Genomic DNA, 17,879 nt, shown 5'->3' on the forward strand with positions numbered 1-17,879 from the left:
AAGTCCCACAACATGTGTACTAAATCATGGTTGCATGAAATTCAATTAGCCTTAGTTATGAGGTAGGAACGTGCAACCTTTGTTACTAGCCAAATTTATCTTTCAACATGACTACATCTGGCCATCAACTGAGCTGAAGAGGTTATGGATCTTCTCAGGTGGAAAGAAAACGAATAGTGTTGTGAGTAATGAAAATCGCTAAATCGTCACGAAGAAGTGCGGGAAAATGGCTGCAAAAGAACGAAAATCTCCGCCAAATTAAAGAGAATGAATACCAAGAGAATAACACAAGAATAAGGTGCTAGTCACGAGAAAGTGAGGGGAAAAGACTACAAGAGGACCCACTCACACCAAGACCCAATGGCCAACTGGTCTAGTGTGTCACTGTCAGCCACATAATGAACTTGAAGGGGCTCCACACACACACACACACACATACATACAACAACAACAGCAACAACAAATCAGCACTGCTGCAATCAGAGTAATCACCATCATGATCATCACCTTAATCACCAGCACCACCACAAACATCATAACCATCACCATCACTATCATCACCACCATCATCATCACAACTATCATCACCATCTCCAATATCATGACCTTAATCATCATCATCACCACTACCTCCACCACCACCACCATCATCATAGAAACGGAGATCAGTTAGGTCTTTCGTCATTTCCTATACGTTTGAAGTATTTATAAGGGAATGTTTATATTTTTAAAAAGGTGAAATAGAAGCCTTGTGGAGGACGGACGGGAAGGTATGGAGAGGTGGTGGACTTGTGAGGATTCACACACACACACTCGCTCTCTCTCTCTCTCTCTCTCTCTCACACACACACACACACACACACACACACAAACACAAGCTTTTTTTTTTTTACTTCTCCCCATCACTCACTATCACCAGCTTTCACATCCTTCCAACTCTGTGTTTCTGTCTCTTGTCTTTCAGTTTGCTTCCACATATACCAGCATGTGTTGTAACTTGTTTGAATGGAAGAATTACTCATATACTCACTTTTTGGTGCTGGAGAGGAATGCCTTCATGTAATGGTACTGACATGACTTGAGGAGCTATCTGGTTATACAAAAGTACTACTTGTAATACTACTACTACTACCGCTGCTGCTGCTACTACTATTGCTAAAACCACAAACACCATTACTACTACTATTACTATTACCAAGAACCACTGCTACTACTACCACCACTAGTAACACCCACCTTACTAATATTGCTTCTCCACCCTATCCCTTGTCCTCTTACATAAAAACAGTGTGCCTCTCGAACAGACAGAATGAGACATATTATTGACTAAGAGCTGTATTCCTCAGACTTCAAAGAACCGAAGGAAACTAAGTGTTATGAAGAAATATTTATTGCACTGACTGGAAACCAACCCCTTCAATCCCAGGACATGCTTTTATCAATCTATCTGGCTGAGTGACATGCTAAATGGTTTCTAGTAATCCAGGAAACCATTTACTCTAGTGGGTGATAACCATATACCCAAATGAAGTGACAGCAGTGGAAATGAGTTACCTGGGAGATGAATGTAGAGTTACATTGAGAGACAGACAAATGAGGATGAAAAGGACTGTTGTGGTGATAAGGTGGATGTGGAACATGTGGGGTTGCATGGATAGAGACAAATGAGTAAGTGAAGGAGTACTGTGGTGTTGATGTGGATGCGACTGATTGCCTTCAGAGAAATACTTTGAAATGGTTTGCCCATGTGGAGGGGATGGAGAAGGAGAGACTGACTAGAAGACTGTATGAAAGAGGTGGAGGAGGAAAGGAGGAGGAGGGAGAGACCAAGGATGAGATGGAATGATAGAAAGGGGAGATACTGTATATGCGAGAGGGGGTGTTTGTTGGAGGGAGGAAGGCCAAATGGCAGAGGACAGAGTGATGTGGAGACAATTTGTCTGTGGCCACTCCGTATGGGATTGAAGTGTCTGACAACAGAGAGATAGATAGGTGGTCTAGGGAATTAAAGTTCTCCAACTGGATGGAACCTGTAGTGGTTCGAATCAGAGGGACAGTTGGGGTGTTTTGCACACATAATGCCACTCAGAGGTCAGCAGGCTGATCACCCTTACCTTAAATTTTGGGAGTAGCCTAGCCTCCAGTCTTTATGCTCCTGACGGGGCAATGAAGGGCTGGACGACAGATAGAAAGACACAGACAGAAAGAAAAAATGTCCTAAGGCTGAAGGGGTTTGGGGTAAGCATATGAGGTACAACACAGTGTTTCAGGAATTTCACAACTCTGCATGACTAGACAGGACTAGATGTATCACTTATATAATTGGTAATTAAATCAACCTGCAGGGTGTCCCATAGGTCTTGAACCTTAGGGTTGTTGTTGCTGAATAATTCTGGTCTGTGTGGCTGAGCAGGCCTATCAACTGCAGGCTTGCAACTGCCCTGGCTGGAAGGTCCTTTGCAATGAATTAATGTTCCCTAGCGGTAGACAGCGCTTCGCCACAGCAAGGCATGGGATGGAGTGTGTAGGTTTGCTTCCTGGACGGATGATGCATTTGTGTCTCTCTAACCATCATCCAATCCTACAGTACATTGCCCCATGAGGAGCGTAGGAGCCCGGGGCTAGGCAGTTGGTCCCGACATTTAAGATGAGAGTGAACTGCACCCAGTTAATAAGGGAACCATAGTAAAAATAAATAATAAGATTTAACTGACATACTGCTGTTATTGTTCTTGTGGCCCCAAGGTTCATTTGGACATGTACCCAGTGGACTGCAGGCTGAATTTGCTCTTTTCTTGATGTCCACGTTCAAGCTGAGTGGTACAATACATGGCACTGAAGGGGGTTTAGGGGGCACAAGCTGCCCATTCATGCACATCACCATCTTCCTTTCAAAGGACAGGGAAGGGGGTGTGGGGCATTTGTATCATTGACAAAACATCCCCCTGCAGCACTGTCAAAAGAAAACATAATAAACACGTTTACCCTATGGCTCTTGGATTATAGAACTCCTTGCATACTCTTACTTATATAAGGCAGCCGGTAAATAATGCCCCACTAGAAACTCATATGACAGTATCTTATGCTCCAGGGATGGCTCAGTCAGCTGGCATGGGCATGATTGTGGCATCTGGATTAGGATATGAATAAATGATGCAAGGCAGATATTGATAACAGTGACTCAGCCATCCCCAAAACACATAAGAAACTACCTGGCAGGGTGGAAGTTGAGCATTATATATGTGCCACTCTGTATATTACATTATACAGGGGTACTGTACATGATTACATTCACATTTCTCACCCTTGTCAGATAAGCTTATTGGGATAGTATGCAGTCTAAAGCATATAAATGTTAAGAAACCACTGTGGATACATTAACCCAACTAATCTCTCTAAAGCAAGATTTCTGAATAAAACCATCTTAAGGCTATCAAAGAATATTTTAATTTCCTTTCTCACACCACAATATAAGCAATATACTGAGTTTCTGCCAGGATTTCTACCACTACCAAACTGATCCACTCCAGCAGTTAACATCAGAGATCCTGGGGTATGAAACCAGGTCATGTAAACAGTTCAGGGAAGATAAACATCCCTGCTCCATATAGTCCTGGGTCTCCCTTGGGCATGGTGTAGCACCCATCAGCCACATTAGGTGGGTGGTATTAGGTATTAGGTGGGTGGTTACCATCATGACAGGAGATGCTGGCATGGGATGCATCACATCTGTCGTGCCACCATCTGTGGTAGCTTACAAATTTACCATAGTTATTGACAGATCTGGCACATGGTCCATGGTCCACATTCCTTATAGATCAGATGTCTCAATATTTGCTAGTTTCACTAAGATGCAGCAGTCAGGAAGTCTATCCATTATAGCCTGCATGATGAATAAGCTTTCTATTGCCTTTATTCAATAGTCTGTTGCCACTGTGAGGTGGGATGGAGTGCAAGCTATCAACTGACATGTTACGCAGCTGACCCCACTCAAGGGTCCCTGGCCAAAGTCAGGAAGTACATTCAGCTGCAAAGTGCTGAACATCATCATCCAAACCTCCTTTCCCACCCTAGGGTGGCATGAGGTAGGGCCTAGAGGGAAAGAAAAGACTTGATAGAATGAGATACTGACCAAAGTTTGCCAAATTTAGTGGGCTACATACTTCAACACTCCAACAAAAATACTCAATAATAGAGCCAATGCTTAAGCAGTTCAAGAGGGAAGTGCATGGTGTAAAAAAAAAAAAAGGCATAATTATCACATGCTGGCAAATTCACTTTGCACCGTGTACAGTAGCAAGTCATACGAACAGTCCTGTGCATGTAATATACTGTACAGCTGACTTGTCATCATTACAAGCTGTTGCCAAAGATGAAAAGCTATTAACCCTTGTAATACAGTGATATGTTTTTTTAAATTCTATTTCTTGCTAAAATATCAATAATATTCAGTTTAGATGACACTTTTCATGATGGAGGAGTTAGATACAGCTTTCATCTACCCCTTCACAGCTAGCACTATACCTCCTAATCATCATTTCATTATCATCCTCATCATCTCACCCCTTCTCCCACGCAAAGATGCGATAGGGTTGGATCTAGAAACAGGGAAAGAGAAAGGATGAATGTGAGAGAACTATCAGCAGTATGCCCAGTGAAATGGCCCTTTCCACAGGTCCTTTCATTAGCTGAATAGAACTTTTCATCAAGAATTCAAAAAAAAAAATCACTGTAAGGGTCTGACTATACATGGCTCAGCACAAATGGGTCAATTTCATTCCAGTTTTATCTATCGTTCCTCCACTGGTCACTCCCACTGAGTTGCTGTGGTCATACGTGGGTGATGCTTCCCTCTTCCACATGTTTCTTGTACTTCTTCAAGGCCTCCAGTAATTCAGTGTGTGCTGGCGATTCCTCCTATAAAGACAAGGAAGAATGCATCCAGAAAAATAAAGGAGAATTTGTTAAGCCCAAGGAAGTTATTCTACCATTTGAATTTCTCCTTCTCTCACATATTTGGCATAATTTGAAGTTCCTCTCTCTCTCTCTCTCTCTCACATACAAGTGCAACATCAATGAACTGTTTACTCTCAACACTGTAAGCCAATGTATATACAGAGAAAAAGACCAGAATAACCTTAAGTTAAAGTGCATGATAACTATGAGAATATGACATCGCTCATTACACATCAGATGTATAATTAATATTCTACTGAAACACTCGAACATAAACATCAAAGCATCAATCTTTATATAACTAGTCTACTTTACCACTTTCAAGGTACTATCACCAACTATGTCCTGTCATTGCTCCTGCTTTTCTGTCTGCAGTCTTTGAAAATTAATCTTTTGAACTGAAAGCAAGTGATACAGATGACACTGACCTATGGCCAAATAAAGGAATCAGTGTCAGTTGCCGTAGAATCACGAGACTAATTTTCAAAGTGCACGGAGAGAAAAGCAGGAGTGGTGACAGAATCTTTACTGTTAAGAGTACAATACAGGGGAAACCTTATACACAGAGCCTTAATTTGGAGGTACATAAAGCACCTACATCAACATGCTGTTACTGCTTTGCCTACATGTACTGCATATTATTACTGGATAAACAAAACCAACACAACTGTTATGAAAATTTAGTATACCTCATGTAATATGTTCAAAGAGATCAGTTAATAACAACTATTCAACTGCTACCAAAACTAAATGTACTTCAAGTTACATGGTCTGAGATAAATTTTGTACTTACATATACACCACTCTGAATCAGGTAGTATCCAGTGGGGGCATAACACCAAGAATACATTAATTAAAACATTTTCAATATTCCAGAAAATCCAATTTTCAATCACAGCTTGCGTATTTCAACTCTCTCAGATATCTATATAAATTTTTACACCCCAACATCAACACAACTCTGGATTTACCCTACCATATTTTGTCTTTCTCAAAAATTTAGTAATCTTCTCTGCCTACTTCAAAATGGAATTTTCTTCAGAGCATGGTGCTGTGACCTAAAATTTTTTGTCTGCCTATCATTTACCTGTATGGAAAGGAAGTATCATACTGTATTATAATAAAAACAATAGATAAAATATGTAGCGGTACTTCAATATTGTAACGAGGGTGATGTGAGCTGTAGGGAGGGTAGCCTGAAGGTGAGAGACAGGGTGACATGGAGGCAATTCTTTTGTGACCACCCTCTCCAGAATTAAGGCATCTGGCTACTGAAAGATAGACAGGAAGTGAAAAGACAGCGTGTCCTGGAAGAAAATTTATTTGTGGCCATCCTCTCCAGGATTAAGGCATCTGGCTACAGACAGACAGACAGATAGATAGACAGACTGATATAGAGATAGATAGATAGATAGATAGGTTGACAGACAGACAGATAGATAGACAGACAGGCAGATAGACAGACAAATTGCCAACACACACCTGATGGTGCTGTTCGCCTGCCGGTAGCTGATCCGCCACAAAGTGCATCCCCTTTGACACCAGATTGCCACCCATTCGAACTGTTGGAAAAAGACAGGGGTCAATTATTTCCATCTACTGTATTTATTTATGTACATAAATTTTAACTAATTCTTGTCAAGTTAAGGGACATAATGATAGTGAGGATCATATATGAAGTGGCTTTGGAGAGCTTCTAACATCTCTTCCATAGTGATTCATGCTGCACATTACACCCCTGTATCCTCTTGTACACTACTGATACAAAATATAAAGATATTAAAGTGATGTACAAAGTATACAAGAAAATATTATGATGTAATATACAAAATAAATCACACAGGAAGAAGTACTAAGAAGTCTCCTCTCCCACCAAAAATACAACCCTAAAAATAATCTTCTTGAAACTCTTAACTATGAGATGTCTCCTCTAAGGAGTATGATATTATCTGGTAGTAGCAGTAAGAATATGAAGGCTGCTGGAGAGGGATGCCTTCATGTGGTGGCACTGACATAATTGGGAGGCTCCACTGCCTGGCTATATAGTAACCGTCAGCTCTCTACCTATCCCCCAAAAGGAAATAAGTAGCTTTCTCCAGTCCATTGGGATCATGTCCCACAGTCCACTGAGTTCATGTCCTGATGAGCTTAAGGATACATCAAGAACAAGTGTATATATATATATATATATATATAAAAGAGCTGCCTGGTTAAACAAACATCCCTCAGCTCCCTCCCTATACCCTGAATGGAAGCTAATGGGCTCCAGGAGAGGAGTAACTTCAGCCTGCACGAATAAAATGTCCTCTGTCAACATTTCTTTCCTCTGACTCACCCAGATTGCCAGTGCCCTTCCTCAGCCACTTGGTGCTTTTGTGGGCTCCAGGGACTGTGTCTTTAACCGTAATATTTAGTTTTTTCGTTATATCGCTGTACACTGAAAGAAAAAGAAAAAGTCAATTTAATATTTATGTGAATGGTAAACTATAACTACCAATCCATATTAGCTTTTGGAGGGGCTCAAAGAGCTTTAAGCTTGGCTACCATACTCCAGACACTTTATCATGGAAGATCAACCTAGGACTCTGTCCCAGGAAACATTTTTCATCCATCATCCAATCCCTTACTGTTCCATAAGAAGAGTGGAGGACAAGGTCAAGGTTAACTCTGTCAAGATATTTAAGGTGCGAGTGAACAACTGCATGCCTCTGGGTGGCACTGTACAGACAATACATCCATACCATCCAAAAGACTTATATAATTTTAAAAACCAACAGCTTTTTATAAGAGCATAACATATTCCTACTTACATACTCATGAGGGTATTAACAATAAGTCTCTAATTCAGTCACATAAATCTCTCTCTTTATCTCACACATTCACCTGTGCTAACCCCTGTAGTAATCTTGTCCACAGCACCCTCCTCCTCTTCCCTCATATCTGTCAGCTCCCTCAGTAACGCAGACAGGTCAGCTCGCATGGTCCTGGAAACAGTGTCGGGCAGCACCACCACCACCACACGAGCTGCAGAGGACAATGAGAATTTAATGACTTAACACTCTGCACTCTCCCTGCATATCCATACCAAGCACCTAGAGATAATTCAAGTTACTGCTTTGACACTTTAACTGAGGTCTTGTTTCCCATCACTTCTATGACTTGTGCAGCTTCAGCAACAACTATGATTTGTATACAAACAATATATAAGTTCAGTGATGAATTATGAAAGCCCTGCTCGGGCTCCTCACCTCACTAAAACACACTACAACACTTTACAGACCATACAGAACAAGGCCCCCCAAATAATCACAGGCTGCACAGTTACAACACCCACAGACCAACTACATCAAGAAACCAAAGTCCTCAAAGTCAAGGATCACCTAGACATGAGAGGCACCTAAATTCTTGCTGCAGCCTCCACAAACCCACAACATCCACTACACTACATGGCAGCACATCCACACACACCAAGGAACATCAAAACAACACCCAGCACACGATATCAAATACACATACTGTCATCTCTCCCCCTTGCCTGCCTCAGACCATCTTCCACAAGCATATCCATACTCAAATCACTCGCCACTCCATTCAGTCACTTGAAGACAACACATAGCTGATATCCACCCTTCTGAATCCTATCTCCCTTGCGAAGACAGGGTCCACCTGGCCAGGCTGAGATGTGGGCATCACCCAGCCCTCTTAAGTTACCAGAAGAGACTGGATGACTCTGTCAATGATGCCTGTCCAGGATGTAACACAGCACCTCATACTATTAAGCACATTATAGACAACAGCACTGCACACAATCACCTACGCCAACAACACAACATACTCTCCTTAAGAGCTCTGAGGGAAAGCCCAGTCTCGGCCATGGCCTTCCTTAGAGACTCGGTGCTGTTCGGCCAGACTGCCTAGGGAACAACTACTACTACTACTACTACAATTTGTACAGTTTCAGTGACAACTCTCCCTCCACAGGGAATGCCAGATACAGACAAAGAATGTTTGTGTAAAACTACCTGTTAACTCTGAGTGACAGAGTGAGAGATAATGCCAAAACTGTTTAGAACAAGCTTTTGGTTTACCATTGTGGGCTTTATTCTCATATGTCAGTAATAGGTGGCAGAGTCACTTATTCCATGGCATATCTGTGCCTGGGTACTCACACAGAAAAGCTTATGGTATCAGTGCAATAAAAATATACATCTTTATCCTTAATCAGTGGCAATTATGTGCAACTCCTTTAATGCAAGCAGTCTTTCTAAAACTGAATAAAATGAAAGCACAACTGACATATCTACAAATACTTTCACAACAAAATTTTGTCTTTCACATGCATTACTCTCACTACTGCCACTCTTTCTCCATCTATACTTGGCCAGCATGAAGAAGGGTTGATACTAGCTACCACTCTCCCACTGAGGACAAGGTCTGGTCTGACTGTGGATCTATCAGGACTGTGATAGCTACAGTCTGGATGCAGTTAAATCAATTACAGTACTGCCCAAACAGGAGCACAGAGGCCTTGTGACGGGCTACTCATTCCGGAAAACTGAGGTAAGCTAGAGCAGTTATCAGTCTCTTAGTATCATTACATAAGCATTACATTCCTATATCCCCTGGAAGTAATCCCATATGACCGTGCTAACTAACTAAACCACTAGGTATCTAAAAACCACATGAAGGCAATGGGGATAATGCATTATTGACATGCACTGGGTAAAGACACACTCTTGATCTCCCTGCATGCATTATAGAAAAAAGCACTGTCACAGAGAAATAATTAATTAAGATTCCTTACCAGACTTACCCGGGCAGGTTGAATCATCATGGAACACATAAACGTCACCAGTTGTCCTGAGTACGTAAGTCTTGTGGCCAAGCAGTCTCAATCGCCAGCACCCATGTACCTCTATCATGCCCACCATACCCTCCTCCACAGCACCACTCTTGCCATGATTACCATCTGACCAGTAAAATTACCCACATCATTAAACTTTGTCTTTGTAATAAAAATAGTACAATATAAGCTCCCAAATTCAAAGGGGCTTTGTTCAAAAGGCATTATGAAAATGGAATGTTTTGGAACATGGAAATGTATTTACCCACTTATCTGTCTGTCTACTAATCCATATATTTATCTACAAACAACAGTACTGTACTCACTGATCTTCTTATAAACGCTCAGCATGAGGGGCTTCTTGCTGGGTGATACTACATGGCCCTCTTGCTGCATAAAGAACACCTGTACCCCCTCACCCCCCCTCCATGACACCACGCACCTTCCTGGCGTCTCACCCTCTTTCAGATGCGACAAGGCTAGGCTCTAAAAAGTAGTACAGCAGCATTAACCTACTGCCACAACTCAGCATTCAAGACACACAAATGGCAATTTCAGGCCAAGTTAGAATGAAAAGGGCAAAAGAACACTGACCAAGGTAAGACATTAATTGGTTAACTAAGGTTCTAACCACCTCGTTATCTCCTTGCTGTGTCAGTGGGGTTTGGTATCCCTGGGGTGGGGGTGGGGCGGGACGCTGGGGCATGGACGGGTTGCTACCATGCGGGTGAGATGGCACACAACTGAAGCCAAGAGGTACTGCAAAATAGGAGACAGAGAGATTATTTCTACACCGAAACTAACTGTGCACTCCATTATTTTTAATATTACTACTATTACTATCATTATTATTATTATTATTTATCATTTACCATCATCATCATAATTATTATGATAATAACAACAATGATATTATTATTACAGTAATATTATTATTATTTTTGTTATTATTATTACTATTATTCCGTAAAACAAATAACTCCAAGTCAAATGGCCACCCCTTACGGGATTATGGCGTCTGGCAATAGATAGATAGATAGATTATTATTATTATTATTATTATTATTATTGGTGTTGCTGTTGTTGCTCCTGTTATCATTATGATGATGATAATAAGGATAATGATGCTTTTACTCTTGGCAGCAGTGACCTCTGTTCTTATGCTGCCCTATTCCTTTTCATGTAATCAATGGAACAAGTTAAAGCACACACACACAGACACACACACACTTCACCGGTACATACATTACACTGGTGTCTGGTATGGGACCAACTAGTCACAATGGAGTTGCTGAAAATCAATGCTGACCAGATCTAGCCAACCCACTTCTCCCTCACTGCGGCACTGCTAGGCCTCACACCATCAGCATAATCATCATCATAATCATCATCATCATCCTAGTCCTAATTCTCACTTGACCCCCACATCATTGAAACAACTCTAGTATTCCACTTCACCTGACGCCAGACGATTTTATTCAGTAAGGAATGAGTCGCAGGAGCCCGAGTGTAAATGAAAAAAAAAAAAAGTAGGGAAAACCAGTTCGAGAAATTCAATCCCCTCTGCCAGACGTTCTCTTGGTGTATTTTTTTTTTTTTTGCATAGAAGAAGGAACCAAAGGCCAGGAGCTTGCAACCGGTCCTTCCAGGAAAAAACAAAAACAAGAGTATGTGTACAATATACATATACAGTATGTATGTATGTATGTGTGTGTGTACAATATATGTATGTATATATGTATGTACGTAAGTATGTACGTATGTATTTTGTTGACCTTTTCATTTCATTCTTTTTTCTTATCTTGTTTTTGTTTTTTTCATAGAACTCCTCCATGCCTAGTACCATATTTCAATGTCTTGTTACAGATGAACATTTGAGATGGAGAGAAGGCAATTATACTCCTATTTAAAGTGAACAGAGTATAGAAGTAAACCCAAGCTCACTACATCAATCGCTTTTTACCCCGCAAGAGCGTAGTGGCCCAGGGCTAGGCTACTCAGTCCTAACAACTAAGGAATGGGTGAGCAGCCTTGCTCGTCTCTGAATGGCATTACGTGAGCATTAAATATAGTGTGGCCTTAGAAATTATATATTAGCTAAAGATTAAAAAATAGCAGGCACTTCTACTCTTTTTTTTATATTAACTTGGCCTAAAATTACCATTTCTCCATCATGAATGCTTAGCTGTAGATATAGAATGCCATGCTAGTCACGAAGAAGTGCTGTGGAATGCATGTACAGCTGTATTATTGTCTTTCTCTGTCACTGAGCTACGTCAAATAAGCTGCAAAAGGACGAAAATCTGGGCCAAGTTCAAGCCAAACAAATACAGTGAGGTGAGGCGAGGCAGGCACAAGCAGGGACTTACATGCGGAGTTGGAGTTTTGGTCAGTGCTGGGTGGCGAGGAGCGGCCGGTGTGGGCGGTTTTTGGGCTGGCATGGGCGGTGTTAGGCCTGGCGTGGGTGGAGTGGGCGGTTTTAGGGCTGTCTAGGGCATGCATAGGAAGGTGGTCAGTAGGTGTGGGCTGGTAAGGTGGGGGAGGCTCGAAGGGCGCCGAGGAGGGAGAAGGGTCATGCTGGAAGGAGGAACTGTAGGAGGAAGAGAAGGGTGCTTCGTGTGGCTGCTCCTGAGGACTGATTTGGGGGGCAGAGGGATGGTGTGGGGGAACGTGGTGGGTTGCAGACGTGTGGGGGGGATTGTGGTGGGGGTTAGTGGGGTGCGAGTTTCGGTTTAAGGGCTGGTTGATGGGGGTCACAGTACCTGCCTGTGGTTGTGGCAGCTGGGACACATCAGGGTAGAGTTGCGATGTCCCCATTTGTTGTGGCTGGGGTTGGCTGGGTGGGGGATAGCCTTGAGAATAGGCCTGTGGATAGCCTAGGGGTGACTCTCCCGGGTAAGGGGGCGGGGGAGGATAGTAGCCCCCTGGGAGGAACCCCGGGGCAGCGTACGGCGGGGCCCCTTGGGGAGGTCCACCCGGATGCATCTGGTAAGGTGGAGGGGCGCTGGGGTAGGCTGGTGAAGGCATGGTTGGCATGTATTCCTGAGGAAGAGGATTAAATTTAACATGTAGTCTCTCTCTCTCTCTCTCTCACACACACACACACACACACACACACACACACACACAAACACACACACACACACACACACCATTCTGAAACACGAACGAAGCTTAGTGATACAGAGGCCAAACTGTAAATACAAATAACTCTGTCTCACAGGCTTTCGTAATTACACAGAATGGTACGATACATAACGCTCTATTTTCAAGGTACTGTGCAAACCCTTCCTGGCTCCTATGACTCACTCAGATGAATAAAATCGTCTGGAATATAGAACTACTCCCACCATGAGGGGGTTAGTGGTATCAATATTATCATTTAAGGCTCCTATGACTCACTCTGGTCATAATGATGTAACTCATGTTAAACGGGACAACGATTTCCGCTGACTTGTGGCAACTCAATAGCTGGCAATGCATCCGCCTGAGAGAGAGAGAGAGAGAGAGAGAGAGAGAGAGAGAGAGAGTGTGTGTGTGTGTGTGTGTGTGTGTGTGTGTGTAAGCAAACCTGATGCAAGACTAGAACTTTTTTTTAAGCCGGAAGCCCCTGTAGGGCTTCCCTCTTAACCCTCTCATGGTTGAGACAAATCTAGCAGGCATTTCCAGCTAATACCAGACAGAGAGAGAGAAAGAGAGAGAGAGAGAGTGAAATTCAACATGGGTATCATCGGTAACACAGAGGAGGATAATACAAAGGGGTAAAATAAATCGCCAAGGAAAAGGAGTTATGAAAACTGAAGACAACTGACTATACACAGGTAACAGGTGGATCTGGTCCTGAAAATACTCCATTCACTTAACCCTGGCGTAAAATTGCCATCAGTCCATCCCGAATGTGAGCTGTAGCGAGAAATTTACTTAAATTGGCCTTGGTCTTCGCCCTTTTCCAGTTAATATAAAGTACCTGAGTAACACACAACAAGTTAAGATCACTTCCACAGCACGTCTTCGTGACTAGCATCATATTAATCTACTGATACGCCTCTGAATTCAATATGTAAATTTTGGGCCAATTTAAAGTAAAAAGGGTATAGAAAGAAGTGCCACGGAAAGGAAGAAAGCCGTGACAGTCTTACTGTTGCCACTGGGCTACGTGAAAGCAGTGACAAATGGACAGAAATCAGGGCCACGTAAAGGTAAACAGACTAGTGTTAACATAACCCCTCTATAACACATGGTCAGCGGCACGTAGCCTAAGGTTGCGACATAAGGGGAAAAACTGGCCTTCAGAATGTTGCGTGTTATTGAGCCACTTTTGCAACTTGTTCTATGCAAAAAATACTACATACGTACATACCACTCTCTCACACACACACACACACACACACACACACACACAGTACACGTGCAGCACCCCTCCCACACACACACATCACGTTCAACACACGCAGAACACATAAATAAACACACACACACACACACACACACACTCTCTCTCTCTCTCTCTCTCTCTCTCTCACACACACACACACACACACACACACCTGTCCACACATACACCTACGCAGCACGCTCCACGATCACACATTGCTGACCCAGATATGCAAGGCGAACAATACTCATACTCAAGGTGGGAAAACATTTGATATAATTCTTGTACATTAGGCTAACTTGGCCCAGATTTTCGTCTTCTTGCAGCTTATTTCACAAGGCTCAGTGGCAGAGGAAGACAATGCTGCAGCTCTACATCCTTTCCACAGCACTTCGTCGTGACTAGCATCATATTCTTGCGTTAATCTGTTGTTACAATTCGGCATTCAGGATGGGGATAAGGCAATTTTAGGCCAAGCTGGAGAGAAATACAGTAGCATATTTTTAAAGCAAAGCAGCCAAGATGTAAGGAAGACCTATACTTCTGGCAGTTATTTCTTTTATAATAGGTGGGTGTGATTATTATCCACTTACTCGATGCTGTGCTATTTTCAGGTGACTCTGCACTGAGTGACAAACCAAACGGTTTCCTATCACCCAGGAAACTACTTACAAGTGATTACCTTACATGCAGTGTCGGTGAGGGATATACCTTTACTCCCCAGTCATAAAAACGTCTTTCAACTCTCTATCCCCTACAAACAGGAGGACGGTGAACGGTAGGATGAGGGCAGTTTCAGCTTGCAGTCCACTGGGTTTGCATATCAGATGAACTTAGGGCTACAACAACAACAACTAGCCTACATGACTCATTACAGAGCAGACAGCAATGCAGCAGCAAGGCAGAGAACCCAAACAAATTATAGTTTTGTCCCAAATGCTGGAGGGGGACGTCTTCACGTGGTGACCCTGGTGAGACCGAGCTGTGGAGCTGGCCGGCTATACGAGTACAAAGTCCCTCGATTTCCTATCCCCGTAGAGAAGGATGGTGGACGACTGAACATAGCATATTCGCCCTGCACTCCACCAGGTTCATTTCAGATGAGCCTGAGGTGGCAGCTGCTGCTACTACTGCTACTATTTCATTTTAATTCAGTTTTAGGGACCTCGTGTGGTTGTTGTAGTGGTCGCAAGTGGACTGTAGGCCGAACTTATTCTTCTCATGTAGTTTACTATCCTTTCAAGGGATAGTGAGGGAGCTGAGGGACGTTTGTATGCCCAGGCAGAGGAGCTACCTGGTTATATCAGTGCCACCACGGGAAGGCGCCCCTCTCCAGCACCACCCCGTGTGATGAGGAGGTTAATCAATGCTATATCTAACCCCTCCGGTTCGAAAAATCTCCCCCAAGTTTAACCACATCATAAAACTCATCAGATGTCAACTTAACGATGCACACACACACACACACACACACACACACACACACACAATCTGAACCAAAGGAATTTTTAAACCCCTGACAGAAAGATAAGTCACTGAGCGATAAGGGAGCCAAGCCAATGTTGTACAAATTACGAGCTTGTAAATACGGGTTCTGGCCATATACACAAATTACGAGCTTGTAAATACGAGTTTTGGGAATCTCATTGAAAGGTCAACTCCTTCAGGCCGATGACATAGCTTTCTCTCTCTCTCTCTCTCTCTCTCTCTCTCTGCTGCTACCAGACATTTCTCAGCTCTTTTCACTGAGGGCACTGACTGATAGAGCAAAAAGTTCACGACACCGTAACAACTCAGGTCAGTGCCGCCATATAACAAGAGTAAAAGCAGATCATGAATAAAATATATATACAAACAAACATACACACATACATACCTACCTACATACACCCTAGAGGGATTAATTAAAACTGTATCTAACCCCTCTGGTTTAAACACGTACTCTCGAAAACTAAGAGTTTTAATACATTGCAAAAAGGCGTCTTTATACTAGGGACATTAAGAGCGTTTATAAATACACATTCGGGAGAGCTATACCTGGCCCCCACCCAGTCGCGATCTATAAATGCCATTATGGGCCATTTCAGCTGTCGTTCATCCTCTCACCTGTTTCTCTGACGCCATTTTGGCCCTTGTTTCCCCTAACTCGTCGTGTGGTGAGCTGTATCCAGGTAATTTAAGGTATAATGGTAGAAAGGAAGGTTTCACAGAACGCACAGCCTCTCTCACCGTTGGCAAATGTGACACTGCTGAGATAGCGCGTTGACTGCAGGGTTGCCAGAGGAGGACTTAGCTTCCCGCCCAAAATTAAAGGAAAATAGCCCCCAGATAGCCCCAATATTCTCAGCTATTCAATTTTTACTGAGCGTTATTACCACATCTATGCTTTCATTTATACTAAGAGTTATGATCTGTCTTGCTATAGTTTGGGCATTTTTTTTAACGGAATAATTAAATCATACACTCTTATTAAGCTCCTATTTGCTGACTGTTCTACTGGAGAATAATCTGGGGTTTGCTGGAACGTACCTATGACAGGGCTAATAGTGATAGCAATTCAGGCTCCTATGACTCACTCCCAACTTACAAAAATCGTCATTTCTAGAGATGACCGGAACAGAACGCTAGATCTGACCCGGATATCAGAGGGTCAGTGGTGAACGATTAACACTAAAGCTCCTATGACTCAAATCAATAAAACCTACTAGAGTTGTCCCGACTGTGCCAGGGTTAACTGTGAATGACTATGACTCACACTTCTACACACACACACACACACACACACACACACACACATACACACACACATCGCCGGCTCAGTGCTAACGCTCTCGCTTAGCTAAGACGGAGGTTCGCACCTTGCTCGGGATGCGGAAAGTTTCACTGACGCAGCGGGTGGTCACTGTCCTCCTCGAGCAAAAGGATGGGTGTGTGCGTGTGTGGAGGTCAAGGCTTTGACCTTAGATCGGACTATATAAGCTCTCAGCTCTCTTCCAGAAGGGTAAAATGCTGATGATCACAAAAATCACGTGATCCTGACCGACCCGGTGAATTACACACACACTAACACTCCTGCGACTTATTCAAATATATAAAATCATCTGAAGTTAATTCAGATAGGGTAATAGTGTTGTTCCGATCATGAAGGATGAAAGCAACTCAAAAAACGCACATTCTGAAAATTTCCCGCAACTGGGCAACAAAAATAGCCCAACTTGGAGCTGAAAACCTAACTCTTGGCAGCCCTGGGAGGGGACCATATGCGTGTCTTGTATGCCAGAGAGCGCCGTCCGTACGATAAGCGATAAGAATACTCAACCGCGTGCCTTCATCAGTATCTTATCACGAGGTCCTGTTAACTACCTCCTTGGGAATGTATGTGTTCTTCAGTTGACCACATTTTGTATAGATCTCCGACCTTTTTCAGCGCAGTTGATGGCCAAATGTAGTCAGATTGGAGGACTGATTAACTAGTAAGCAAGGAGACTCATTTCTTCCTCAAATCTGGGGCTCACAGAATTTCACGCAACCATAACTTAGTATACAAGTTGTGAGAGTGGCCCACTCCTGTAAGATGAAAATAAACCTTGACTATAGGAAGTAAACTTGGGGAGAATATTATTACGTGGCAATCGACTTACTAGGTAGCCTAACTGTGACGTAAGAATGACGTGCTGACTTGACGTGCTGACTCACACATCACGC

At 42.9% G+C, this 17,879-nt stretch overlaps 1 protein-coding gene across 1 annotated transcript; it reads right to left on the bottom strand.

Annotated features, from left to right (window-relative positions):
* Positions 1–3,424: 3,424 nt before the first annotated feature.
* On the bottom strand, positions 3,425–16,391 carry LOC145417044 (uncharacterized). The gene is made up of 10 exons (XM_080285880.1): positions 16,281–16,391; positions 12,562–12,841; positions 10,434–10,558; positions 10,126–10,285; positions 9,770–9,925; positions 7,840–7,980; positions 7,292–7,393; positions 6,439–6,518; positions 5,750–5,761; positions 3,425–4,917 (listed from the first exon to the last, which is right to left on the bottom strand). Exons 1-10 carry the CDS (start codon positions 16,296–16,298, stop codon positions 4,831–4,833), a joined length of 1,161 nt encoding a protein of 386 aa, XP_080142006.1. The 5' UTR covers positions 16,299–16,391; the 3' UTR covers positions 3,425–4,830.
* Between the last annotated feature and the right edge of the window lie 1,488 nt (positions 16,392–17,879).

Source organism: Coenobita brevimanus, chromosome 108 (assembly GCF_032717465.1).
Source record: "Coenobita brevimanus isolate Jiangsu-jjx chromosome 108, ASM3271746v2, whole genome shotgun sequence".
Classification (NCBI taxonomy): Eukaryota; Metazoa; Arthropoda; class Malacostraca; order Decapoda; family Coenobitidae; genus Coenobita; species Coenobita brevimanus.

Coding starts and splice junctions, on each gene's coding strand:
- LOC145417044 (XM_080285880.1), bottom strand. Junction 10,559..12,561: donor GCTGCCACAACCACAGGCAG/GTACTGTGACCC, acceptor CCTATTTTGCAG/TACCTCTTGGCTTCAGTTGT. Junction 10,286..10,433: donor CACAGCAAGGAGATAACGAG/GTGGTTAGAACC, acceptor ACTACTTTTTAG/AGCCTAGCCTTGTCGCATCT.